Source organism: Perognathus longimembris, chromosome 13, assembly GCF_023159225.1.
Source record: "Perognathus longimembris pacificus isolate PPM17 chromosome 13, ASM2315922v1, whole genome shotgun sequence".
Lineage (NCBI taxonomy): Eukaryota > Metazoa > Chordata > Mammalia > Rodentia > Heteromyidae > Perognathus > Perognathus longimembris.
Window position 1 is genome coordinate 734,204 of NC_063173.1, and position 27,984 is coordinate 762,187.

Genomic DNA, 27,984 nt, shown 5'->3' on the forward strand with positions numbered 1-27,984 from the left:
CTCGGGGCCCGCAGTGCCCCGTCTCCCCGCCGCAGCCCAGAGCCCGCGTACCTTGTGCAGCCAGTGGAGGTTCATCTGCTGTCCCGCGGCAATGTGGCACAGTGCCAGGACCTGGGGAGGCCGGAGGGGCGGTCAGGTTGGAACGGTGCGACTCCGCCCGCTCCCGAGACAGCACCCTGCTCCCGACTCCTGCCCTGGGCCTGCCCGGGGCAGAGGCGGCAGGCCCGCTCTGCAGGCAGCCAGAAGGCCATGTCCTGCCCAGCCGGCAGAGGCATGGCTTGGCCGCCTTCCAGTTAGTCTGTGCCCTCCCCCTGGGGTTCGTGACTGGAGAGGTCACTGAGTCCGGGTACACTTGGATCGCCCAACTTACTTCGCCCAAGGTTTTGGGAGTTTCAGACCCTGGGATTCTGAAAAAGAATTGTCTGCAAGGACCCCCCCCCCCCCCCAGTCCAGAAAGGCCTGAGTGTCAGTGAACACAACAGCGGGACTGGGACCCCAAAGCCCAGTTTCTGGGAAAGGATGTCTGTGGCAGGCTCTCACAGCCAGAATGGCTTTGCTGGCCTGGGAGGGGGGCTTCCTAGAGAGAGAGCTCAGACACTGGCACACTAGGACCTTCCCCCTCAAAAGCCCCAGCAGGCCTCAGGCCGGGGCAGCCGCTGGAGTCAGCCTCCCCCTAGAGAGCCGCACGGGCCCCTCCACCCGTCAGGCACCGGCCGGGGCCTCCTTCCCCGGGGAGCCCCCCACCCCCTCCCCATACCAGGAGGCCTGCGATGTACGTGAAGGCGGCAGCCGTGCTCACGAGGATGGGCACCGACCAGTCACTCCAGTAGCCCATGCGGTTGTAGAGGTACCTGCGGGGGCACAAGGGGCAGCGCTCAGACCTCCACTGGGCCTTTGCCGGGCCAGGAGCTAGTCCGCCGGGCGGCCACAGGCTGGGCTTGGTCTGCAGGCCTCGGCCACCCCAGAGCAGCACGCAGGGTTTCCCTCAGCAGCAGCCAAGCCGGCTCCCGGGGACACCAGGAGACCCAGAAGCATAAAGGAGGAAAGAACAACCCACCGTGACCCTGCCGCCCCAAAGTAACCATGGCTAAGACGGCGGGGTTTCCTTCCCCTGGCCCCGGGGCCTGCGTGTTCCCCCCCACGGCAAAGCCAGAAGAGCCATCAGCACAGCTCCCGGGGAGGGGGCACCCCCCCCCCCGCCACTGGGCTCCGGCCACGCAGCCCCTTGCAAGAGAAAGCGTCCGGCCCCGCAGATTCGATGCCCTGGGTTGTGACATGCCAAACGGTGGGTTCTGGGAACTGACCTGATCATTGTGTGTGTGTGTGGGGGGGGGGGAGGAGGAGCTGGTACTAGGGCTTGAACTCAGGGCCTCCAGCTCTCGTTTGCCCTTTTCTGCTCAAAGCTGGCACTCTACCACTTGAGCCAGACCTCCAAGTCTGGGCTTTTTATTTTTATTTTTTGAAGGTTAATAGGAGATAAAAGTCTTGAAGATTTTTCTGTCCGTGCTGGCTTGAACCACGATCCTCAGAGCTCAGCCTCCTGAACAGCTAGGATCGCAGGCGCGGGCCCCCAGCACCTGGCTGCCATTTGACTTCCGCGCCTTCATCTCCTCATTGTACCACGGGAGTAAGAAGAAACTGCAGTTCCCCGAGTTTGCAGAGGGCCCGGGCAGGTGAGGCATGTTCTAGGCTCCCCACCAACACCACTCCACACCAACGCTGACTGACGTTGGTAAAATGCTGAGGAAACGGGAGATTGTTTTAAACAGACACGAGGTCTTCTACTGAATTCACGTACCGTATATAGCCAACCGCCTATTCCCGGCACGTCATCGCTCCCGATGACTCACTATTATAAATTCACATCAAAGTGAAAAGGCGTGGCCCTATCTTTTTGGAGTTCTGATGCTTGCCTCAGGGTGACTCCCATGAACAGCTCTGTAGGGACACAGGGGTGAGCTTAAGGCTGCTGGGGGTCTAGCTTCGCTGCTCTCCACCCACGTGCAGCCTCCTTGTCTAGCTAGGAAAATGGAGGACCGGAGGAGGCAGAAACTTTCTCAAGGTCACCGGCGAATAGGAACCCGTGCCAGGACATTTCGGCCCGCTGCCAACGTGGGGCCTGGCAGAGGGCTGGGAGATGAACCCAGGAGAGCCCCAGAGCCTGCCCCTTCTCAGGGCCTCACTCTCAGACCAGGGGAAGCCCCACCACCTCAAAGATCGATGCGGGCACTCATCTTCTTGCACAGTCGGGGAAACTGAGGCCCGGAGAGGGACAGGACGTGGTCTCAGTGGCTTCATCTGAAAGATACTCAGGCCCCACTTGTCTCTCAAGTACAGCCACCACTAGCAGTAATTGCCCACGTGCCCCCGTACCCTTCTTTGTCCTCCTGAGTCTTGCTCACATTCTCAGAGTGCATGAAAGGACTCCAGAGGCTCTCAAGATCATGAGGGCTGGGCCAGGCTCTCCTGAACGCCAGCACTAGGCCTCCAAGAAACAGGCAGCAGGCAGAGGAGCTGCCGGTCTCAGGACGGGCGGCTTCCTCTGTGAGGAGAGTGGGGTGACCTCATGGACCACGCGTCACAGTCGGCCAGGCTCAAGTCCCCGTTCCAGATCTGTTTGTTTCTGGCCGGGTGACCTCGTAAAGGCTCTATAACCAACTCAGACTACCCTCCGTATGTGTCCCGGGCAGTGACTGGGTGGACGGCCACGCTCGAGCCCTGTCCTTCTTTGGGCCTCTTTCCCATCTCTACACGGTGTTTGCCGGGATCTTCCAGCTCAGCTAAACTGTCCTGTCTGCCATCGGGGCCAGCGGGGAAGGTCCCCACTCATTCACTCACACCGGCACCTGCACTTTGAACACTGCAAAGATGAACAGTTGATTTATCTCATTTAATAAGGACTTGGCTGGAGCTCTGATTCCCCTTGTGTGGCTGTTGTGGGGCGTGTCCTTTATTGTGCTAGTTAATGGTGGCGGCCAGGATACTCGCCCAGCTCGGATCCACGGCCCATCAGAGGCGAGTCTGAGAACCCGGTTCACTTCACATCACGCCCCCCACCTTCGGCTGTAAGCGCTGCCTCCCAGAAAGCAGCCCTCGAGTTCCAGAGGAGCTCCGAGCCCTTCCTGCCCACCAGGCCATCGTATCCTCAAGCAACCTGGCGAGTTAACTCCTTGCACTGAAGAGGAAAAAGCTGAGAGGATACCACAGGTTTGCTCTTGGTCACATGGCCATATTTTTCTTTGTTTGTTGGCTTTTTTTTATTTATTTATTGCCAGTCCTGGGCCTTGGACTCAGGGCCTGAGCACTGTCCCTGGCTTCCTTTTTTGCTCAAGGCTAGCACTCTGCCACCTGAGCCACAGCGCCACTTCTGGCTTTTTCTGTTTATGTGGTGCTTTATCCATGCAAGGCAAGCACTCTACCGCTAAGCCATATTCCCAGTCCAGTTTGTTGGCTTTTTAAGGCAAGGTTTTGCTCTGTAGCCCAGACTGGCATCAAACTCATAATCTTCCTGCCTTGCTTCTCTTCAGGTGTACAATCCCATACTAGTTTACCTAAAGCCCCACTACCAATTTGTTTTTTTTTTGTGTGTGTGTGCCTGTTCAGGGCCTGTTCAGGGCCTGAGCTGAAGTCTAGCGCTCTACCACTGGAGCCACAGCTCAACTTCAGGCTTTTTTTTTTTTTTTGGTGGTTAATTTGAGATAAGAGTCTTATAAGAGTTCTTGCCTGGGTTGGCTTTTAACTGTGACCCTCTGATCTCAGCCTCCTGACTAGGATTACAGGCATGCGCTCAGCTTCCACTATCAACTTGAAAGGCAAATATGCATCCCTGATGTTGTTGCTGTTGGCTGTGCTGCAGCTCCTGAAGGCGTTCAGGGCCTGGTGCTTTCACGGTCTGCACTAGACCATGCCCTAGCCTACCGCCTGACATTGTGATCAGCACACTGGCGGGGGAGCAGGCCCGGCCCCCGAGCCAAACTGCTCCCAGCTGACTGTGTGACTGAGCCTGCCTTTACACTTGCTAAGGAAGGGGTTCCCCTAGAAAGAGCCTGGGGCCTCCCACTTTCTCTCACGGCCTTTATTTGCTTAATTAACAGAAGGCAAGCAAGGAGGCAGAAACAGGAGACTTTCTCCTAGACTTTCCTGTCCGGGATGGCCTTGAAGCTAGCGTCTCCCATCCCAGCCTCTAGAGTCAGCAGGATCTCGCCAGGGCCTGGCCTTCCTTCACATCTCTTCAGACAGTAACGTAGGCCGTCATCACACAAACTTGCCACTTCTGGGACGCCTTCCCCAAATCCCTCAGGCTTGGGTCTCTCTTTCCTTGCCTCGTCAGCCTGTGATGTCCAAGACCCCGCACGTGGGCGGGACACAGGCTCAAGGTCACACAGGGCTTGAGGTCATGCAGAACCCTGAGGACCCACCTGGGAGAAAGGTTCAAAGTGGAGCCCCCAGTCCCGCCCCCCCCCCCCACTCACCAGTTGAATTCATCGTAGTCATTGTGGACTTCCCACCAGAAGTAGAGCCAGGTAAGTGTGAGGCCAAAGGTGAAGGTGAGCAGCAGGAACCAGAGGCGCTCCCACTGGAAGGCAGGGGAGGAGAGGAGTCAGTGGGGGCTCAGGGTTGCCCCGTGGGGCTCTTCCCTCCCCCCCCACCTCTCTCTCCTCCTCCCAGGCAGCGTGAATGCCCCCTGAGGGCGGAGGGGTGAGGTGACCGGTCCAACACCCCGAGCCCAAAGCCGTAAGCACAGCTGCGCTCTAACGGCAGCCCGGGCCTCCGCAGCCCGGGTCAGGCCCCTGTTCTGGGGCTGGCTGGCCCTGCGTTGGCGGTGGCCTGCAGCCTCTGAAGTCGCATCCCTTGCTTGCCGCGTCCGCACACAGGTTCCCAAATACCTTCCACTCCACGCTATGGATAGAAACACTGAAACCCAGAGAGAACAAGTGATTTCCTCAAGTCACACAGGAAGCTGGTTGGGGGGCGGCACCCTGGCGTCTAGACTGGCGCAGATGTACCTCCTCCACGGCGTGGGGGCCTCGGGGCTAAGCCGGGATAAGGGTAAGGGGACACAGACGGCCACCACAGCTTCCGGAGGCCGCGGCCCAGAGGTCTTGCAGGTGTTTCCTTCTGCCGAAGCCCTCGAGCCTCCCCCTCCCCCTCCTATCCTTCTGTCTCTTATCTTGGAAGCACAACAAGCTCAGAATATCCTGTTCTGGAACTCTGCTTCAGTCATCAGAATCAACCAGTAGCCTCGAGGGGAGGCAGGGCGAAAACCGAGACCAGTCTCCTCCGGGGGAAGAACTGCGGATCTCGTCTCTCACGCTAGGGGTGAACCCCAGCTTCATCGCCCAGCTAGTTTCTTCACTGCCTGTGGAATTGTCCCCCCAACATTTCCATTTCCTTTGAACGTCAGGTCCTCTGGAAGCCCTCCCGGACTCTGGTGCTCCGCAGCCTAGCGCCCCCTCAGTCCCTGACCTGGGCCCCCAAAGGACCATCACTTCTGGCGGCCGAGAGCAGGAGGGTGGGAGAGGAGGAGGAAGAGTTCCCCGGCGTCTCCGAACACCCCCAGCCACTCTGCCTGGAGATACTTCGGGGAAGGGGTTAAATACGGCCTTTGGAACCAGGCTGCCCGGACCCTTCACATTCCCGTCCGCTCCTGACAAGCGGTGTGACGTCGGGCGGTCACTCACGCCCTCCGTACTTGTTTCCTCCTCTGTGCAAAGAGTACAGCCGGAGCGCCTGCCCCGTGCGAGGTGCGAGGTGAGGGTGAAGTAATGCAGGGCACCGCGGGCGCTCAGGACGCGCGTGTGGCGAGCGGCCGGCGTGTCCGCCTCCCTCTAGGGTGCCGGGGAGCCCTTGGGTCCTGAGGACTGGCGGCCGAGCACCCAGCACCCAGACGCCCCTCCCACCCGCCCTGGTGACTCAATCGAGCCGGCCACCCATGTGCGGGTGAGCAGCTGTTACCACCCACGGTCATGTGCAGAGCCAGGCGGCGCCGGATAAATAAACAGGGATGCAAAGGTGACGGCCCTCCACAGCCCGGCCCGGCCCGGCCAGCGGAGTCGGCGGCGGGGACGGGAACGGCTCCTCCGACAGAGGTCCTTTGTGTCTGCTCCACCTGGCGGAGGCTGGCACGGGACCCAGCTCCGGGTAGGGCAGGCCTAGGAGAAGCCCTGGGTAAGCACAGGATCGGGCTGGAGGAAGCAGACCCTGGGAACCGCCGCCAGGCATCGAGGCCGGGAGAGAGCGAAGCAGGCTACGGTCGGCCCTGCTTCCTGCGGCCAGGCCTGGCCCTGTCATGCCCGCGCCAGTGCCGTCTCTACTCTCCACCTTGGCTGGCCTGGAACCCTTGGTCCTTCTGAGACTCCCTTGTGCTCTCTCTCCTCTTCCTCTCTCTCTCTCTCTCCCTTCCTCCCGCCTTCCCTCCCTCCCTTCTTTGCTCTGTTTATTGATTTATCCTCAGGGCCCGAGCACTGTACAGGCGTTTTTTTTGCTTAAAGCAAGCACTCTACCACGTGAGCCACAGCTCCACTTCCAGGTGTTTGATGCTTAACTGGAGACAAAAGTCCGGGGGACTTTACCCTCTGGGCTGGCTCTGAATAGCGATCCTCAGATCTCAGCCTCCTGAGAGACTAGGATGCTAGCATGAGCCACGGGAGCCTGGAGCCTCAAGTTCTTATCTGCACCCAACAGCTCCCATTTCCTACAGACTCTAGCAGCTAGGTCCCAGGCCAGCTTCCGCATCTGGGCCTCCCACTCAGTGCCACACGATCCCAGAATCATTCCCTGGAGATCATATCGTGCCCCAGCTCCTCTGAAGACCCCAGAGCCCGCTCCAATCTGGCCCACACCCGCTGAGTCCCCTGCAGTTCCCAACGGGTCATCAAACCTGCCACGGCGAGAACCTCCTCCCTGCAGGGATGCCTCCTCCTGGGCCATACGCTCTGTCTCCCCAGAGCTACTACCACCCTGCACCCCCCTCCCCACTTCTAGCACAGGGCCTATGGGTCCACAACTGCGTCTAGATGCGGGTCTCCTTGCTATGCACAAGAATACATAAAATCACAAAATGCTGGGTAGCTTCATAGTCCCGGGAGGCAGAGGGACTCAAGAAAGATTGGCTAAGGGACTGGGAGGTGAAGACCACCTTTCTCTTACTCTGGGCTCGAGGAGAGATTTCCCACTCCACTCCTCAGAGGAGTACTGAGTCCTCGATGGACAGAGCTGCTAGGCAGGGTGCCTTCTGCCCCGGTCCACGGGAGGACAAGGTCTCTCTATGCCTCTGAGGGTAGACCAGACTCTGTGAAGAGACCAGGTGAGGGCCCAGGACGGAGCCTGCCCCAGGCAAGTAGCCTAGAGGCCCAGAGGGAAGAGAACCTGCTACAGGTGCTCAAAGGCATACTGTGGCAAGATGTAACTGAGACCTAGGGTAATGCTGACAAGGTGACCAGGAAGACCTGCGGCTATAGGTGTCGTCGGTATCCATGGCAACCAGGGGTCCTGCATTCCACAGGCCACGGTCCTCACTTGGCCAGATCCTTACAGAGAGGCACAGGACAGGGCACGAATGAAGAACTGCACCCTGGAAGCTAGCCAAGTGGACAGCTTAGAGCTAGTGGGTGCTTGAGGAACTCAGGTCGTGGCAGGGAAGGGGCAGGTCCTAAGCAACAAGGAACTTAGAACCCCACTTCAAGACGGGTATGACTAGGGCTGGGGAACCTTGGGATTCAAGTCCCGCAGAAGCCGCTAGGGAATGGCAGGCTGCAGATGGCTACGCATTAGGGGAGGGAGGGAGGCAGAGGGTGCAAGCCAAGAACAATGGGAGGAAAAGATGAACAGCAGGGGCTGGAAGGAAGGAGGAGGGGGAGGGAAGGTCAGAGAGCTGGAGGAAGTGGCCTGTGGGCCAGCTCCACTGAGAAAGAGGTTTTTCTAAATGGCACTAATAGCCCTGGACAGGGTACATTACAGAAGAGGAAAAAAGAAAAGCCCCGTGCCTGCCCTGCCTCTTAACAAGCCAGTCTGGCCTCGCTCCAGATGTGCGGCAGGGTCATGGCCGTTGTGCGCGCGGCCTTCCGGTCTCTGTCTGTCAATGTGCACGGCACCAGGGGGTCGTGACGCAGGGGTCTGCTGCTCTAAAGGACCCCGCGTATGGCTCCGTAGCACACCGAGATGCCGCGTGGTCACCACAGATGTGCAGATGCGTGAGGGCCAGCGTCCGATAAACAGCAGTCAAGTGACAGAAGGGATGCTCGCTGCTCGTCTGATTTATTTCCTGCTGGCTCTAGGGATTCTTGAACTCACAGCCGGGGCGCTGTCCTTTAACTTTCTCACTCAAGGCTGGTGCTCTACCATTCGAGCCACAGCTTCACTCCCAACGTTTTGGTGGTTAACTGGAGATGAGAGGAGTCTCAGGGCTTTTCCTACCTGGGCTGGCTTCAAACTACCGTCCTCACATCTCAGCCTCCTGAGTAGCTAGGGTTACAGGTGTGAGCCACCAATGCGGTGCCCGGAGCACTTATCTGTTACAAATGCAAAACGTAGGGAAAGTGGGCAACAGAGTCATCAAGCAGGGAGCAGGGAGGCCGGGAACCTGAGCACTGACAGCTCTGAACGGCTCCCCTCAAGCCTGTCTTTGCTCTCTGGGACCTTGCACGGCCAACCGGGCCCATCTTGAGCTCACCCATCCATCTTTTCAGGGGCCGCCCCAGTCCTAACCGCTTGCTCCTCCCGGACGCTCCTGTTTCTCTCCAGCCCCCAAAGACCTCTCCTCCCCGAGCAGCCGGCACCGATTCTTGGTCTCCAGGGGCTTGGCTCTCAACCCACAACCCTCAGCCGTGGAGACAGAAAGGGCACGGCTTCTCATGACTGACTGCCACTCCGGCAACTCCTCCACCTTCTCAGTGGCGCCCAGCAGGTGCCTAGGAAGGGGGAGCTCACGGGGCGGCGAACGCCTTCAGGGAAGGAGTGCTCTGAGGTTACTTCCGGGTCCCCTGCACCCAAATGACGCCGGGGCAGCAGGCAGCCCCGAAGACGGGCGGGGTGTGAGTCTGTGTGGCCCAGGGCGTCATCGAAGCCCCAGCCCGATCCTCAGGCTCACACTGGGAGCCCACTGCGTGCACTTCCTAGTCCACGTGAGCCTCCCCCCTGCACAGACCCGGCAGCCACCCAAGAGCAGGGCCGAGGCGAAGCAGCGCTGGGTCGGGGAGCAGCCCCTGCCTTCCCGGGCCTGGCAGACCCTGAGCCCGGCCGGCGGCAGCAGCAGCGGCGGGAGGTGGTGCTGGAGAGCATCCTGGCTGTGGCTAGGTAGCCTGCCGCTTCCCGGCTCCCCGAGGAGACGGGCCGGGGGCTGGCACTCGGGATGGGGGATCCCCGAGGCCCCGGCCCCAGCCTGTGGGCGCTCAGCTCGGCAGCCTCTGCTCCGGCTGCTGCCATCCTGACCCAAGCCTCGGAGGACCGACTTCACCGAGCGCTGCCGCTCCACCCCCCCTTTCCTGCTGACCGAGGCGTCTTCTCCTCGCCCTCCCTGCCTCTGCCGGAGCGCTCTGCACTCAGGAAGCACACGCGTGCACAAAGGGCTTATTAGCAGCTGGCTCAGACCGTCCAAACCCCAACCCGACGGGAAGTGTGCGCACCACGGTGGGTGAGACAGCCCCGCGACTCTGGCTGCCACGCCACACCTGGCTCCCCTCACCGTGGCCCCCGGGTGGGCACCGCCGCCAGCCACCGACGGGGACCCGCAGAGCGGGGGGGGGGGGCACATCCTCCCGCTCCCCCAGAGGGCTTGGAGTCAGAGCGCCGTGGCCCGGGCAGGGCCTGGCAGGAGCTGCCCATCCCACCCCGGCAACATCAGAGAGACAGAGCCACAGACGGCAGAGTCAGAGCTGTCCCCCTCAGCTCCCGTCGGTTCCCCGGGCCAGACACTGCCTCTGCAGCCCCCGGGGAGTGGGGAGCCCAGTCCCCTCTGCTTCCGGATATCCAGAAAGGGCCTCTTGAAGGACGGCCTGGGCCTCTTCATTCAGAACTCAAGCCCCCAAGCCTGCTAGGGGAAGGGGGGGTTCGAATCCCAGGCCAGACTGCTGAGTGCCCCCAGGGCAGACACCCCCCTCTCTGAGCCCCATCTTCCCGCTCTTGGAACGGGAGCAGCGGTTTGGCAGGCCGCACAGGGCACTGGGGAGCTTGCACAGTGTGTGGCGCTGGCCAGACAGAAAACCATTTCCTTCCCTCTGCCCCGAGAGGAGCTGAGATCGTCCCCACAGCTGGTCTGCAAATACTGCCCAGAACAAAGCTGGCCCAAAGGGCACGCAATGCTGGGGTCAAAGGGCCAGGGAGTGGGGCCATAATGCAGAGCCAGGCTCTAATTCAGGGCCTCTACCCACCGGCTGCCTGGCTGCGGGCCAGGCGCTCGCTCGCTGGCTTCCTCGCCGTTCACAGGGCTGACATCATCACCCCCTCACGGGAGGGCTGCCAGGCCCCAACACGGTTACAGATGTAAGCTGTGAGTCGCCAGACCCACCTCGGTCCTATAATTATCATTTGCGTCTGACAGCCCTTTAATTATGCGAAGACAGTGATCAGGCCTGCTCCCTCCCCCCGCTCTGTACCAAGTTCTTCCCTGACTGCTGAAGACTGCAAGCCTGATCACCTGCCCCAGTCCAGGGTGGGGGCCGGGGCCACCGGCCACCAGACACAGAGCCAGGCCTGGCTCTGCAGGCTGCGGCTCCGGGGGGTTGAGGGGGGAATCTTGGCACTCAGCCTCTCAATCCCCTGCGGAATCTGAGGAGCCCCAGACCCAGAGAGGGGAAGTAACTGACCCAAGGTCACCCAAGGCCAACACTGTAAGAGTGCCCAGAACCCACACTCAGGTCTGGGTGCCTTGAAGGTCCCCAACTGTCTCAAAGCAACAAGGACGTGTAATTATCCTTGTCTGGCCACAGAGGAAACAGGATCCGTGGGCCAGGGCCTTGTGTGGGGGTCACACTGTAAATCACAGGTGGTGCTAGAGGGGGACCCTGGAATTTCAGTCAGACAAGATTTCAGAGGATTTCATCATCTGGTCTCCTCCTCTAAAAACCAATGACAGAACTGAGAGCCAAAGTAGATGGGTACGGGGCTGGGAATGCGGCCTAGTGGTAGAGAGCTCGCCTCGTATGCATGAAGCCCTGGGTTTGATTCCTCAGCACCACATGTACAGAAAATGCTGGAAGTGGCGCTGTGGCTCAAGTGACAGAGTGCTAGCCTTGAGCACAAGAAGCTCAGGGACAGAGCGCAGGCCCTGAGTTCGAGCCCCAGGACTGGCAAAAAATAAAGAAATAACCAGAGCAAGAAGTGCTGGAGGTGTGGTTTAAGCAGTAGAGCACTTGCCTAGCAAGCTTGAGGCCCCGAGTCAAACCTCAGTACCACCAAAGGGGGGCGGGAAATAAATTTCTATGTCAGATCTAGTTCCTTTTTCCTTCACTGGCTTTCCCTCTGGTGTTAAGGCGGCCTAGACAAGACACTTGATCCAAGTTATTCTCACTGGGAGTTCCTGGGCTCATAGTTTACTTTTGCCCCTGTATCCCAGCCATCTCCCTACAGCTGTCACTCATGTCCTGAGACAGGCCCTGTCTCCTAAGGCACAGACACGCAAGTGTCTTTCACCGGATAGCCTTCCAAGCTGTTTCAAGTTTTCTCAACAAATGTGTGCTTTTCCAAATAGAAAAGAAATGTATGAAGGCAGAGAAAGATGTTTTAATCCATCTGGAATTTATTTCGGTGGGAGGTGGGAGGCAGGACCAAATTTTCCGGGACCACACCACGGTGACCCTGGTGATCATGCCTCCCTCGGCGGACCGCCGATCTAGACCTCGGACGTCTGCAGCTTTGCCTCTGGTCGTAGTCCAGCCCCGGGCAGCCCTTCCCCTGGGTGCCGCCTCTGCCTGCCTCGGCTCCCACTCAGCGGAGCAGCCTCAGCGCCCCCCCCTCCCCCCACCCCTGTGCTCCCAACACGGCGTTGGGGGTTCAGAGCCTAGTCACGTCCTTGGCCTGGAAGGGAGAAAATGAAGGGAGTCTGCTGACTTGCCAACCCGATCTCAACACCTGCTCCTCTGCCCGTGGGCCTGTTCCCCAATCACAGAGCTCCAAATGGAGGCCTTGATGCCTGGGAAAGGCCTGGAGCCCGTGGGCAGGGCAGGGCAGGGCAGGGCAGGGTGCGGGAGCTCCTGGGAGGGAGAGATGGGCGGGCTCTGGCAGGATGACCCCGGCGGTGACCTGGGAGATTTGGGGGAGAGGGCTGCCAGGCAGAGTGGGGGATGATGGCAGCATTAGGGCAGAGGCGGGAAAGGGATTATCAGGAGCTCTACCCCAGCCAGCCCCTGGCAGCCTAAGAGGCTGGATTTATTCCTCAGGGCTACAGACTGCCGGGCAATTAGGCCTCTGTCTGCTCTGGGGAAGCGCTGGGAGCTGCGCATTAGGGGGGAGGGTGGGGCCAGGCTCGGCCTGCAGTCCCCGGCCTCTCTGCCCACCTCTCGGACCTGAAATGGCTGGGGGTCTCTTAGGAAGGAAGGGCTGTTTCGAGCTCTTCGGGCCCTGCCTCGATCCCAGGGTGGAGGCTGCGGCCCCTCCGGCGGACAAGCCCACCCCCGCGTGGACGTTCGAGAACCCCCAGACGGCTGCTGCTCCCCTGGGTGTGGCCAGGCCACCCCGGGTGCTGCCAGTGCCCTTCTGAGAGGAGGTGGGTGGGCCCACAGTCCTCCGCCTCCTTCCCCGCCACAGGCCGAGCGAGCCCTGTGTGCTCCCCTTCCTTTCTGGGGGATGGACAGAGCATCGTCTGCTGTGGTACACGGCCGGTGCCCATCTCAGCCCAGAGGCTCCTCCTCACCCCCCCCCGCCCCCCGCCCCGGCCCCATTTCCCATCAACTCAAGAAGAGCACTCCACCCTCTGAAAGTCCCCTCCCCACCCCACCGGCTGGAACAAGTTTCTTGTACACAAGAGGCTCTCTGCCTCCATTTAACCAGAGGGCCGAGGCCCAGAGCGCCGGGGCCTTGTTCAAAGTCCCGGTCAGTCCTGGGTAAGCACGGGGCAGAGGTCAGGCGGGAGCTCCTCGTTCGACAGGGCCTAGATGCACAGGGCCCAGCCCACACGCCACCACCATGTCACTGGGTCTTCCCTGCCCGGTGTCCCGATGGGCACAAACCTACCAAGTTGACCAGGCAAGAAATATGGGACGGCCGCCCCGCCCCCCTCCTCTCACCCTCCTGCAGAGTCCAATCCCAGCCCCCTAGGCGCCCTGGAGGTCCCACAGGCTGAGTCAGCACCTCACCTCCCGCTACAACCAAGGGCCTCGACGTTAGGGCAAAGCAGCCCCAGTACCCCAGAGTTCCTGGGGAGTCATGCGGCCAGCAAGATGGCAGGCACCCCCTAACCAGCTTCCTTATTCACAGTTGGCCTTACCTGCTCCATCACCACTCCCGGGGCTGGCTCCGTAAGCGGTGACAAGCGGAAGCCAGGCTCACAACGTACAGGCCCAGGCCATCCCATAACTACACCTACAAGGCAGACGCCAGCACCGGCCCAAGGAGCTGCAGAAGCTCAGGGGACAGGGCGGGGAAGAGGGGACCGAGGAGAGCTGGCTTGACATCTGCTGGGCGGAAGACGGGGCAGAGAAGACGCACTGCGGGCGGAGGGAGAGGGGAGCAACCGCGGGGAGCCTGGCAGGGAATGGGGAGAAGCTGGGCCCGGCCCGGGTGGCCAGCGTGGGGGCAGGGGCAGAGGAGGCGGAGAGGAGAGGGACTTCTGCCCCGCGGGTCTCTCCCTGCCGGGGCGGGAAGGGCTCCCGTGAGACCCCAGCGCAGTTGGCCTCGTTCTCCCTCTCCCCAGGCGGCCCTGGGCACGGCCCAGCCGGCGTGGCATCGTGGGGTCACGACACGTAGGTGTCTCAGAACCCCTCCTCTTGCCAAGATCCCCATGCACCCCACTCTCCTCTGGCTCCCAGACGCCCCCCTCCCCTCCCCTCCCCTCCCCTCCCCTCCCCTCCAGCTCTCAGAGCACGCTCCTCCGTGGTGCCACCCACCCCAGGCAGATCCTGGCTCTCCCCGCTGGGCCCTGGCAAGGATCTGCACCTCGCCCACCCCAACCCCCACCCGGCCCCACAGCGCAATCACTTTCTCTTCCCTAATGTAAGACACGGAAACACACAGGGGGCCTGCCCTGGCACTCCTCCCCCCACGTGGAGGAGGTCAGGCTCGCTCAGCGTTCCCGGGGCTCGGGACGATCGCGCGGGGTGGTCTGGGTGTGTCGGCGCACGTCTGGGAGGAATAACCAGCTCTCCTACGCCTGTTGTCTCAGGGAAGTTACCAGGAAGTGTTGGTCTGTTGACTGAATAAATGACCACCAGATACGGAAGCAGAGGCTGGGTGGGGGTGGCGAGCTGTGGGTCTGAGCCGCGTGGGCAGAGCCACAGCGGTGCCTTTGGCCCTTTGGTTTGAACGAACAAATGTCTCTTCTTGGAGCCCCATCTGTAAGATGGAGGGGATCAATTAAAACCACAGCAGCCTTCAAAAGGGCAAGCGGAACAGCTGACCACCATCATCTGCTCCTTCACTGTCTCTGGCTAGCAAGTTCCTCGGAGCCTCTGACCCAAACCCTTCCTGCTCCAGGGCAGCTGGTTTTGACACCGAACTGCCTCTGTAGACGCGCAGACTCCAGGGAGCCCTGCAGGGACGGCCTCGGAACCATCTTCGTCCTACCAAGTCCTTAATGGGCAGTATTAGTGAGTCACAGACAACATCCAGTTCATTACCCCAGTTATAAAAAGCCCGCTTCCCTTCTTTGCTGTGGCGTGAGCCAGCCCCCTGCCGCCAGCCCCCCGCCCGCCCCCAGCCCAGGGCAGGAGGGAAGGCCATTCCACCGCTCTGCTGCCCGGTTTCCTGTGCGCGCTGAGGCAGGAAGGGAGGAAGCCGGCCGCCTGGACGGAGGGAACGCGGCCCAGCCTCTGGCCACCTCCTCGTCCTGAGTCCTCCCGACCCCAGCCCGGCCCCCGAAGACACTCCCCGCTTTGTCCTCTTCCCAAGCCCCCCCCCCCCCCCCCCGCGAGCTCTCATTTAATCGCAGGCATCAGCCTCATCTTCCGGAGGTTCCGGCTACAGGTCTGCTATGACGTCCCACGTGGAGCCCCCCCTCCCCCGCCCGGATTGCTCCCCATCCATGCAGTGTCCCCACAACGAATCACGACCCACAGGGGTAGTATAGCAATTGGCGGAGCAAACCACGTAAACCACCACGGTGGCCTGTACTCAGTAGGAACTCGATCAATGTTCACTTTTACCGTTATTCTCACACGTGCCAAGGAGGATGACTTGGTGATTCACCCTCCTGTCTGGCACCCCACTTCACGGTGAGGCTTCGGAGTCTGGGGGTGTAGGAGGAAGGAGGGGTGGGGATGAGGAGAGGCTCCGGGTCCTGGGCGGCCCCTCCCCTTCCAGGGGTCTCTCATCTGGGCGGTTCTCTCACTACCAGAATCCCCAGCGTTCATCTTGGCCTCTGCCCATCCAGCTGTGTGCCAGGCCTGTCTCCGAGACCCCAGATCCCCGGTCCTGCCACTGTGCCTGGCCAGGGAGCCTGGCCACAGCTCCTCACCGCCCTGGCCCAGCCCTTGCATGGGGGGACGGGAGAGGAGAGGGAAGAGGGGAGGGGCAGGCCGGCTGAATGACTGCCGTGGGGGGAGCTGGGAAAGCTCCCCAGCCGCCAGCCTCCGTCTGGGGTCACCTGAGGTGAGCTCAGCCCCTTCCGCGGAAGGCTGCCACCTTCCTCCTCGCTAAGCCAGCCCGGCTTGGGGCCTCACGCTGTTCCTTCAACAATGGCCCCCTATCTGATGCCCCAGCCTCTGGCCTCCCGCAGCCCGCACCGCCCCAGCCCCTAGCCATGGCCTCGCCCAATCAACTCCTCCACCAGGAGCCCTGTGCTTCTACGTCCTGACTCCCTACGAGGCCAGGCCAGCCCCGGACCACTGGAGACTGCGGGGCGGCCTGGGAGATTCAGCTTCCTCCAGCGTCCGTCCTAATGGCCAGAAGGCTTTCTGTTGGTAAGATCCGTCCTTCTATTACCTTCCTCTTGCTTCTGCTGTTTTCTCACCCCTGGCCCCACGCCTACTGAACCAACCAGGGCCAGATCCAGACTCTGCCCAGCCCAGCTGTGTGACCTTGAGCTAGGCACTAGCTTCCCAGGCTTCTGTTTCCCCACGGCCTACCGAGAGGGATGGGACCAGAGAGTCAGCCTAGCACCAGCTCCCAGCAGGCGTAAGATGGGGGCCCAGAGCCCCAGTCAGAACAGGGTGTGGAGCTAGCTAGGTCAGTGGCCACCGAATACCGGTCTTTAACTCGGCCTTCTCACAGGTCAGAGAGGAAGACTGGCTCGGCGTCTCCCTGCTGGCACGGTGCTTGTCTCTTGCCAGCTCGTGAGAGGGCTGCTTTCCTCCAGTGCCCAGATAAGGCAGAGGAAGAGGGGCCAGTGCCCGCTGGCCCGTCATCTCCTCCTGTGGGGAGCTCCTGCCCCCCTCGGAGGGAGCAGCCACAGTCGGCACATGGTGCCCACGGGGGGTCTCGGGAGAGCAGACCCGGCCGCTGCCAGGGCGCAAGACGCCATCCCCTGGGCCAGCACTGCCCGCAGGTTCTCTGTGTCCCTGGCCGGGCTGCTTCCTCTCGCACGCCTCCGTTTGATTACGTGGGCCCCTCCACGCTGGGTGAGGAATCAGGCCAGGGTCCACTCCAGAGTTCTCTATTTCTCACCATCTCGGGTCACGATTCTAGACTCCTGACCCAGTGTCGTGCTCCGGACGGACAGGTGGGCCGGCCCGCTTAGCCTCCGGCCTCCCCTTGGCTACTCCAGCCAGTTTGGGACTGGCTGGACCGGAGTCTGGCTTCTTTGTTCAGACAAGCAGGAAGGAGGAGGGAAGCTGTTCTCTAGGCAGCAAAGCTGTTAGAGAAACACCACCGGAGAACTGGATTCCTTCAGAAAAGAAACTCGATCCACTGGCGGAGGGCGCCCGGGGGCAGGGAGTGGGGGCCGGGGGTGGTGGGGAGCCCAGCACCGAGGAGGCCCGCTTTACCCGCTCAACGCCCGCGGCCGGCTCTGGCAGGCTGGTGGCTCGGGTGGCCGGGCCCCTGGTGCCAGGCCTTGCCCCCGCCGGCTTCCAGGCTCCAGGAGGGCCTGGCCCTACCTCCTCCTCTTGCTGTCACCTGCCTGCCCGTCAGCCTCCCAGCTCTGCCAGGAAGCCGAGAACCTGGTTCTTCCGGTCACCCTTCCCGGCCAGGCCTCTGCCCGCATGTCCTCTAACAACTCCCCACGCTCTGGCAGAAGGAGCTCCTTCTTTGCCCACCTGGCCCGGGGCAATCCAGGAGTCACCACGGGGGTCCGCGGGCACCCCGCAGGGCGGCCGGCACCCGCCCAGGGCCACACCCCCTCCCCGGGCTCGGGGGGGCCCCCCGGAGGCCACGCGGGCCCCGGCTTACCGGTGTGGTGTCATCGTGGGAGCGCTGGTAGCGCTTCCAGCGGCAGCCGTAGATGCCGGTGAGGCAGGAGAGGCACAGCTGGGGCTCATAGTACTGCAGCGGCTGGTGCCTCACCATGCTCGTGCCCGCGGCCCCGGCGCCCGGCCCTCACGCGCCCATGGAGGCCCCCGGCTGGTCCTGCAGGAGGAAACACGGGGCGGTGAGGACTCACACCCAGCTCCAGAACCTTCCGGAGCCTCAGTCAGGGTGCCCCGGGGCAGTGCCCTGCCACTCACCCAGGCCCTCCTCCTCGGGCCCCCGGCCCCCGGCCACGGCCTTCCCTTAGAAACCCGCCGGGCTCACGAGCTCGCTTCAGCCTGGGCTCGGATGTCTTTCTTATCGATGAGCGGCTCTCTCTACCTAGCCTAGCCTGGTTTTGAACTCGCAGTGCTCCTGCTTCAGCTTCCCCAGGTGCTGGGGGACTATAGGGCTGCGACAATGAGATTTCCCAGACGATCACACACACAGCTGGAAACCCTTTCCACTTCCCCAATCTCAGTTTGATTCTCTCAGCCATGTTTTTCAAGTTGATTCAGGCTTCTTTTGTCTGCCTACCGCATCCTAAGTTTTCTGAAGACAAGCATTTGCCTGTCTCATTCTTTGTTGTATCCTCTATACCTGAAACATAGCCTAGCAATAGTAGACTTCCAAAATAGGCTTGACCCGAGGGTCTCGTGATTTCACCTGGCTTTTTATACTTCAGCGCTCTACCACTTGAGCTAGACCTCCACCTGAGACGTTTTGCTGCTTAATTGGAGATAAGAGTCTCAACGCCTTTCTTCCCAGGCTGGTTTCAAACCTCAGTCTTCAGAACTCAGCCTCCCTTGTAGCTAGGTCAAAATAAGCATTTAAAAATACTTTATCCTTGGGCTGGGAATGTGACCTAGTGGTAGAGTGCTTGCCTAGCATGCATGAAGCCCTGGGTTCAATTCCTCAGCACCACACACACAGAGAAAAGGCCAGAAGTGGCGCTGTAGCTCAAGCGGTAGAGTGCTAACCTTGAGAGCAAAAGGAAGCCAGGGACAGCGCTCAGGCCTTGGGTTCAAGTCCCAAGACTGGCACACACAAATATTTTATCCAAAACTGAAAGACAGTGGGAAGGAGTGGCACTGTCTAAAAGGAAATGAACTCTTTACCTGCCTTAGGTAGCTGTAACCCCTCTGTACATCACCTTTATAATAACAATAAAAACTTAAAAATACTTTATCGTAACCGGTGACGTGGACTGAGCTCTGAAGCACAGCAAGCACCATGTGGAGGTTTTACATCCCTGCTTCACGCCGCGGTCACGGCTGTCTAACGTGGCAGGCACGGAGACTTAACCCCACTTAACAGCTGAACAAACTGAGGCTCGGAGACAGAAGGACGCGGGGGGGGGGGCAGGGGCTTCCTAAGGGCCAGACAGGAAGCACTCGGGCTCCGCAGGTCTTTGTGGCAAACACCCAGCTCTCAGCTACAGTTACAACAGCCACAGACAATCTATAAATGCTTGTCCCCGTGTCCAATAAGCCTTTATTTGTGGACACTGAAATCTGACTCGCATACGACTTCCATATGTCATAAGATACTCTTGTTTTGATTTTGCTCCCCAACTGTTTAAAAATATAAAAACCCTCTTAGCTTTCAGGCTGGACAAAAATAGGCAGAGGGTCAGATCTGGTGAGACCATGTTTTTCAGTTTGCCAAGCCCTGGGTTAGAGGGAGGACTGCCTGGTGTGAATTCTGGCTGTAACGTGTGGCCTTTGGTAAGTGGCTAAGTCTTTCTGTGCTTCAGATTTCCCATCTCTAAAACGGGCTAGTGATGATAACGTATCGGGAGTGGAAGACAGTACCACCACTTCGGGAAACAGTTTGGCACTTCCTTAAAATGTCAAACATCAAAGTTACCATACGGCCTGGCAACTCCACCCGAGGGGAAGTGAAAACGTGTCCACCCCAAAACGCATTCACGGCGGTGATTCGCGGCAATCCAAAACACCCGTCGGCGGAGGGCGACCGTCCTGTGGAGTATTACTCAACCATAAAAAGAAATGAAGTACTAACACATGCTACGGCATGCACGAGCCTTGAAAGCTCTGTGCTGTTGGCAAGAAGCAAACTCTGTCAGGACAACAGGAGAGGAATGGGCTTCGAGGAGGACCCAGGAATTCTTGCTAGCAGGCGAGTGGCTCGGCCACCGGGCCCTGGACATCAGACACACCTCCGCTAGCAGCCCCTTCCCCTCACCCCCCGCCCAAACCTGCCCCTCCCCACCTTCCAGCCCGGCGGCTCACTGTATTACTTCACATCGATTGACTGCTCCCAAGCTACCTCCCAGGGCTGCTGAAGTCAGCCAAGTTCCTGAGAAATCCCCTGCAGAGATTCCCGGGACAAGAGAAAGCCGCTCTCCGGCCCCCGGTCCGGTTTTCTGTCTGAGTGCTTGGCCTCTGCCCTGAATTCCCATGGCCTCCTGTTTGCACGGGGCACGACCTTCCCCAGGTCCACGCCTGAGGGAGGACAAGGGCCTGCTAGGCCTCACCGGCGGGAGGGCGGGGCCTCTGTCCTCGGCTCTCCCTCTCCGGGAATGCACCTGCCTCCCTGCTATTCCCTGCTCCTCCTTCCCGCCGGGACGGTCAGCCGCCAGGCTCTCCCCGGCCGGCCATCCGCCAGGCCACGCTGCTCGCTGCTCGCACTCTGCCCCGAGAGTGGAAAGTGTCTGGCCAGGTGTGAGGGCCTGGGATTCCGCCTCGAGTCCCTCAACTGAGTCGTGACAGGCCACTAGCCACCTGTCTTCCAACCTTAGTTTACGCACCAAAGAAACGGGGGCCACACGGGGTAATACACAAAAGTACCCAAGACGGCAATAAAAAGGAATAAAACACTGCTGGACGCTATGCCACCAATAAGTCTCGAAAACATGCTAAATAAAGGAATTCAATTGTCAAAGGCTGTGTATTACATGACTCCACTCACAAGACATGCCCAGAACAGGCAAACAAAGACAAAAAGACGATGGAGGTCTCCGGGGCTGGGAGGACCAGGGAGGAGTGGGGCCGGCTGGTAACGAGCACGGAGCTGCTCTTTGGAATGATGAAATGTCCTGAAATTAGATTGTGATGACGAATGGTTGACTGGATATTCTAGGAATCACGGAATTGGGAACTTCAAATAGGAAGACTGTATAAGGTGTGGATTTCTACCTCAATGAAATGATTTTTTTTTTAAGTGCCAGCTCTGGAGATGAACTAGAGGTTGTCTGTTGGTGTGGAAGTGTGGGGGCCTTGGCTATCCCGGGGTTCCTTCCAGTCCCGGCCAGGCCGGGGTCTCCAGTGCCCCGGGGCCCTGGGAACTGCTCCGTTCCCCTCCACAAATCTGTGGTGCTCAAAACGGACCTGAATTCTTTTTCTCACTTGCAAGTAAAACCCTCGACGAGCCCAAGACAGCCGCGGCGTTCCCAGCGCTGAGAGGCTTCCGGGCACTCCACGGCTGTGTTCCCAGAAAGGTGGGCGCCCACGGAGGAGCGGCATGGGCGCGAGTCCTCGCGGTGGTCACTGGTGCCCCGGGCTGCAGGGCTTGCGGGCCGGCCGCCACGCTGCACACCACACCGTGGAACGCCTGGCAGAGACCCAAGCTACAGAGACCAGGGGCTGCTGCAGAGTCGGGCGCCGGAGGGACAGCAAGGCCCAGCACAAGCTGGGGCAGGGACGGGACCGGCAGCCTGTTCCGTACGTCCCGGTCAGGCTACATGCTTTCACGTCGTACTTGTCAAGCTCCATGAATGCACGACGCTGGCTGGGGGGGGGGGGGTGGTGGCTCATGCCTGTAGACTCAGCCAATCAGGAGGTGGGAAGCAAAAGGATCACTGTTTTGGGCTAGCCTCATCCATCACTGTGACAAGTGCCCCACAGGAACACAGAGGCAAAGAACGGGGGCAGGCTACGGGCAGCGGGCTCTATACTTCTAATTTCAGGTTTACTTTCTATAAGCCTAAAACTGACCTTCTAAAAAGCGCCACCCCCCAATCTCAGTCTCTCCCCCTCCCCCCCCCCCACAAAAAGCCAAACAGCCAGCCGATGATGGAGGAGAGCAGGCTTGAACCCAGGGTGCTGACTCGGAAGGCTTCCCCTCTCTGCCAGCCAGAGCCCAGTGACCAGCACCCCGAGGGTGGCACCAGGGATGTGTAAGCAGGGAGGGCAGCCAGTGGAGGAGGAAGATCCCCCCCCCAGGGGGTGCCAGGGCTGGGAGGAGGAGGGAGAGGGGAAGGAGTGCTCTGCTCCCTCTCCCCGGGCCTTTGCAGCTCCCTGGGGTCTCGACACCAGCTTAGCCCAGGGCTGAAGTCTGAGGCTGAATTCCACCACTGCCGACGGGTGACCCCAGCTTTCTATCAGTATGGAGAAGCAGAGAGGCCAGCACACTTCAAATGGTCTACAAGAAATTTTCCAGGGGCTGGGAATGTGGCCTAGTGGCAAAAGTGTTTTCCTTGTATACATGAAGCCCTGGGTTCGATTCCTCAGCACCACATATATAGAATATGGCCGGAAGTGGCGCTGTGGCTCAAGTGGCAGAGTGCTAGCCTTGAGCAAAAAGAAGCCAGGGACAGTGCTCAGACCCTGAGTCCAAGCCCCAGGACTGGCAAAAAAACAAAACAAACAAACAAAAAATGGCTAGGATACCAACTCCAAGGGCTCACCAAATTACTGTATGACTTTAGGTGAACAGCTCCACCTCTCTGGGCCTGAGATAAAGCTCTAGACCTAATGAAATGTGCAGAGAAGGCCTGAGCTAGGGTAGGCAGATGTCTGACCCCCAGGAAGGTGGCTGGGGTGGGGGGAGGCCTCAGGAGTGAACGGCCAGGCGGGTCCCACCCCCATCATGCCAGCAACAACCAGAGCCCTCAAAGAATTAATCACACCATAATTAGGGTCATTAGCAATGCTAGGGTCTTCTATTTACCCTACATTTTTGTCCCAAGAGGCTGATCTCTCTCTCTGTCTCTCTCTCTGTCTCTCTCTCCGTCTCTGTCTCTCTCTCTCTGGCTGGAGGAGAGGCAGCTTAGGCCTTCCCCTGGGCCTGCCCTACCCATGGTGGGTTCTGCAGTCCCTCCACCCTCTAGAAAGTGCTCTAGCTTCTCCCAGCAGGAACAGGGTGGCCTCCTCCCCTAACTACATCTGCAGGGCACTGCCTGTCCTGTCCTGCAGCTCTGGAGCCCCGCAAGGCTTGGAGAGAGGGATTCATAAAGAATCAATGTGGCCTTTCTCTTCCCCCCCTTCCAAGGAGACAACCTCATTGTACACCAGTGGCTGCAAGCCCAACTCCATTCAAGTGCACCACAGTCGACAAGGAACTTCCCCAGGCGTCACCCAGGTCAATGCTGAGACTCCTACTTCACAGACAGGGAAGCTGAGGTGAAGGGAGGCAAAGGTTTGCCAGCACCAGGGTGAGAGCCAAGCCTCTTCCTCGGGCAGGGCCCTCGGGGAACAGACTGGTGTGTTTGGGATTCACCTAGGGCGGTGGAGTGGACAGAAGCCAGGCTCCGGTGTCTTCCCGGGAGCCTTGGGTCCTCTGTGGGGACCCGAGGACAGAAAGACCTCTCTTCCCAGGTCAGGGCAACGAGTTTAGGCCAAGAAGCCGCCAAGAACGACATTGCTCTGAGAGCAGTGCCGAGCATTCTGGAGCTCCAAATCTTAGGGAGTGCATGGCCCAGGCCAGAGTTTTAGAACCACAGGGTAGTACACAGGGTAGTAATCTCAGCAGCTTGGAGGCTGAGGCAGGAGGGTTGTGAGTTCAAGGATCTAATTATGAGACTCTAGCTGTCTCAAAATAAATTATTTATTGACTCTGTCCAGCCTCCCTCCCCATGCAGGGGTCCTGGTACCTAATGGTCCACAGGAGCAGAGACTTGATACCCCCACGGCAGCCCGGCCTCTGGAGGGCTGCAGGAAGAAGGCCAACCCTTCCCCAGTGGCACTACCAGGTTCTCCCTGGGACAAGCAGAGCTGCACACACACCTAAGGCCTCTGGCGGGGCCACTAGAGCCAGCCAGATGCCTGGCAAGGAAACTCTCTACCCTTCACCCCAAGTCAATAACCAAGGCCTCACCCAGGAAGGAGCCCAGTGATTCAGCCTCAGGAATCAGGCTGGCTCTTCCGGATGCCCCCCTCTCTGCGACCCACGTGCCTGGGGTCAGGAAGAGGAGGACTCTGAGCCTGGCCGAGGCCTGTCCCCGACAAACTTGTCTCCTGCCCAGTTCTTGCCACCTTAAAGGAATGGGGAGCCATGACTTACGTTATTTACTTATGTGAACGAGTAGAGCTGTTATACAAACCAGCTTCCCCCACAGCTCCAGAGGTGGGGAGAGAAGCAAGTCCTGCCGTCGAAAGTTTCCTTCTCCTCACCCGTCCCCAGCCTCATGTCCCCAGTCCTCCTCCTATCCCCGTCTCCGGGGACACCTCCGGGGCACCTCACTTTCCACTTCCACACCTTCTGCCAGGGGAGCCCCGCCTGCCTCCTTCCACCTGAACAGGTGGACCTGCTGGAGCCGGGCCTGATGCCCTTGCAGAAGCCCACTGCCTCCTCCCCCGGCACTCGCAGAAGCTGGCAGAGCGCTTGAGACTCATCCAGGTCTCCATACTCCATCACCTTCTGTTTCCAAGGCTGCCTGGCCACCAGGATGGGCGTGTCCCCAGGTCGAGACTTCTCATCTATCTGGCCAAGCTTTTCTCTCTTCCTCCCTTCCCTTCCCTGATTTTTAGGGGGAGGGGCATGCCAGTACTAGGGCTTGAACACGGGACCTCATGCTCCAGCTCAGCTTCCCTGGCTCACAGCTGGCATTCTACCACTTGGGTCACACTTCCAGTCTTTTCTGCCCAGGCTGGCTCTGAACTGTGATCCTCCAGATATCACCCTCCTAAGCAGACAGGATCTACAGGCATCAGCCACAGGCACCCAGCTTTGGCCACATTTTCATCTGTATCCCTGTACTCAGTGGTGGAGACATAAGATACCTTAGCAACCTTTGGCCTAGAGGATTCTCTGTATAGGGAACCTGTGTCCCCTGTTCTGGGCCTGGCACCAAATAAGGTGTCCATGTGTTTGCCAATATGAAAAGCTGGTAGAACGTGCAAAGGAAGGAAAGAAGGAACCAATCTGACTCTTCTAGATCACACAACTGGCTGGGCATAGTGGCACCTGCCCCTCAATTCTAGTCATCCAGAGGAGGTAGGGGGAAAAAGAGTTTCAGGCCAAACTGGGCCTCATAGCTAGAAACAAACAATGAAGCATAGGACTGCAGCGCTACTCTTGTGCTTGCTCTGCATTTTACCTTTCAGTAATTACCCTTTCCTTAATTTACAGGAAAGAAAGTTACATTACTAAAAATATAGTCTGTTTTCTCCTACAATTTTTTTTCTTAACCATCTCACAGGTGTTTGCCATTTCTGCACTTGATGTAGCAAAGATGGCCTCAGGTTGAGCAGGTTCTCAGACTCATCCCTGTCGCGAACATGTCTCTCTTTCCCCCAGTGTTCTGCAAAGAGCAGCAGTCTCTCTCTACGCTTCCAGGCATGTCTCAGACGCTGGGGCCTAAACTCTTCTTTCCCTCCTTCAAATGTTCAAGTTTTCTTTGGCAACTAGAAATCGGCCTTGGATGACTGCTGAGGAAGCAAGTCTAGGAGCTGGCCACGGCCTTGAAGGATCACGTCAATTTCACCAGGCAAGTCTTCTCCTTCTGCTATTTGCCATTCATTCCTTTGGCTGAAGCGCTGCTTTCTCTAGGATTCTCTCTTCCAATACAAATCTTCCCTGGAGTTGGGAGCCCATTAAACTCCCATGCTGGCGGTCAAGGAAACTTGTCTTGCACTGGGTTCCCAAACGGCTGTGAATCATAGGGATTGGGAGCAGATACACTGCTGAGGTTTGAAAGCCAGCTCTACCACATACTTAATTGCACAAACTTTTTTTTTTTTTTGGCCAGTCCTAGGGCTTGAACTCAGGGCCTGAGCACTATCTCTGGCTTCTTTTTGCTCAAGGCTAGCACTCTCTACCACTTGAGCCACAACGCTACTTCCGGCTTTTTCTGTGTATGTGGTGCTGAGGAATCAAACCCAGGGCTTCATACATGCTAGGCAAGCGCTCTACCACTAAGCCACATTCCTAGCCCACACAAACCTCCTAATACCTCTGTGCCTCAGTTCCCTTTCTGTGTGTGCTAGTACTGGGGCTTGATCTCAGAGGGCCTGGGGGTTGTCCTTGAGCTTCATTGCTCAAGGCTAGAGCTCTACCACTTGAACCACATCTCCACTTCTAGCTTTTTTTGGTGGTTAATTAGAGATGAGTCTCATGGGTCTTTCCTGCCTGGGCTGGCTTTGAACCCTGATCCTCAGATCTCCACCTCCTGAGTAGCTAGGATGACAGGCATGAACTACAAATGCCTAGAAGTTTCCTCATTTATAAGGGGGACGTAATGACACCCACCTCACGGGTTTTATGAGGACTGAGTATGCTCTCCTTAGACAAGTACCTGGAGCATGTACATTGTACTAAGCATGAGACAAACAGGATAGAAATGCAGTTTTCCTTATCTATGAAACGGGACGGTACTCCTGTTCTCCCGGCCTTTCCCTACAACGTGCTCCGTGCTTCCCCGCGGGAGAGAGAGGCAGACATTGTTTTAGAATCCAGAACGGTGCTCCACGGTGCATCTACACCTCCTTTGCCTCCTTCCTTCCTTCTTTACCTGGGTGAAGGCGCCAGCGGCTGTGAGCTGGGCTCCTGGGCGTGTCCTGTCCACGGAGGCAGTGGTGTCGCTTCGATGGAAGAGCTGCGGGGAGAAGGAGACAAACCCTGTGAGCTCCTCGTCTGTCTACCCTCCCTACTACGCTCCTGGCCCTTAGTGAGGACCACCACCACCCCCCCACCCCCCACCCCGGCCACAGGGAAGGACCAGCGGTCGCCCTTGGGGAATCAGGGAAGCCATGAATGTGTGGTGCTAATCCAAGCCTGAGTCATGAGACCAGGCCCCCCCCAGCCCCCCCGCCACCCCAAACCCCACTTCCCCACAAGTCAGCTCCAAGCCCAAACCCACACCATCTGCTCCCTAAACACTCACACCCCTGGCCGGGAGGGAGCGTGTCCCAGGAACACAACCCGGGCCCAGCGCTGGGCAGAGGTCCTCCTTGCTGCCAGGGACCTGCTTCTCTGTGGAGCTGCCAGACCAGCTGTTCTAAGGCTGCCGCCAGGGGAGGAGCAAGGGGGGGCCGTGGGCTGTGGGCGGATCTGGGGCACCGCAATTATGCGCCTGAGTTCTGACTCATCCACTGCCTCCCCCATCCCCAGCTCCCGCAGCCGGCAAGGCAGCCCCCAGCCCAGGAGACGGGCCACGGGGAGGAGGAGAGGGAAGGAAGGGCTTCGGGTCAGCACGAGAGGCTGGCACAACGCCGCCAGCCCGCCCACTCAGGGATCCTGAGGCTGGCGGAGGCAAAGGCGGGGTGGGGACCCAGGGAAGCAGTAGCTCGGGCCTGGTGCCCATCCCGGCCCCAAGTCAAGCCCTGGAGCCAGACACCAGGGAGAAGCAGACAGCAAACACAACCTCCAAGCAGGCAGCAGCGCAGGGCTCTGCAGACTCTGCGCCGCGCCCTGGCCCAGCCATCTCAGTACCCGGAAGGCACAGGGCTCTACAACGTACAAAACACTTCTTTGCTTTATCTACCACAGGGATCCTCAGGGATAAGCGGCAGGAGGACAGCAGCAGAGCCGGGGATCCTGTTACACCGCAGTGTGACTCAGTAGGTCCAGGTTGGGGCTGCGGATCCCTCGAGCTGAGAAGTTCTCAGCCAAGTGGGAGCTGCGGGGACGTGCACCGGGCTTGGCGATTTGCGTGGCCAGGACATCACGGTGATAGGAAGTAGTGCCAGAGCATCCAAAGTGTGTGTGTGTGTGCGTGCGTGTGAGTGTGCGCGCGCGTGTGTGTGTGTGTGTGTGTGTGTGTGTGTCCAGTCCGGGGGCTTAAACTCAGGGCCTAGGTGCAGTTCCTGAGCTTTTTCACTCAAGGCTCGGGATCTACCGCTGAAGTGAGCCACAGCTCCGCTTTCATTTCATTTTTTAGTTTATTTTGGTTATTAATTGGAGACAAAGAGTCTCACAGGCTTTTCCCGCCCAGGCTGGCCCTGAACAGAGTTCTTCAGATCTCAGCCTCCTGAATAGCTAAGAATTACAGGTGTCTGCCACCCGCACCTGACTTTGCTTCAGCTTTTACAAGAAACTGAAAGAGATGGACCTACCCAGCAAGGCATCAAAGTTAGAATGCAACCCCAGATAACTTATACAAACGCTTCAATACCGTGCTGCCCACCATTCACAGCCAGTAGGCCCGCTCCCAAGTTCAGAGGTGGGCATGGAGGCCCCAAAAGGAGACAGGCGAGGAAGGGGTACGGTCACCAGAAAGCTAGTGTCAGTCATCCAAACTGACAACGCGTAGGCCTGGTGCTCGTGGCC

The 27,984-nt window shown here is 59.2% G+C and overlaps 1 protein-coding gene across 3 annotated transcripts in view; it reads right to left on the reverse strand.

Annotated features, from left to right (window-relative positions):
* Positions 1–27,984, reverse strand: part of Gdpd5 (glycerophosphodiester phosphodiesterase domain containing 5) — an 80,870-nt gene that overhangs the window by 27,534 nt on the left and 25,352 nt on the right. For all 3 annotated transcript variants that reach the window (XR_007213051.1, XM_048361070.1, XM_048361071.1), the window contains exons 2-6: positions 26,228–26,311; positions 17,476–17,652; positions 4,473–4,576; positions 758–851; positions 52–111 (exon numbers count right to left, since the gene is read on the reverse strand). Coding sequence is in view for 2 of the 3 variants with exons in the window: in XM_048361070.1 (XP_048217027.1) it covers positions 52–111; positions 758–851; positions 4,473–4,576; positions 17,476–17,592 (375 nt within the window). In the remaining variant the exon portion in view is untranslated. The remainder of the gene's footprint in view (positions 1–51; positions 112–757; positions 852–4,472; positions 4,577–17,475; positions 17,653–26,227; positions 26,312–27,984) is intronic.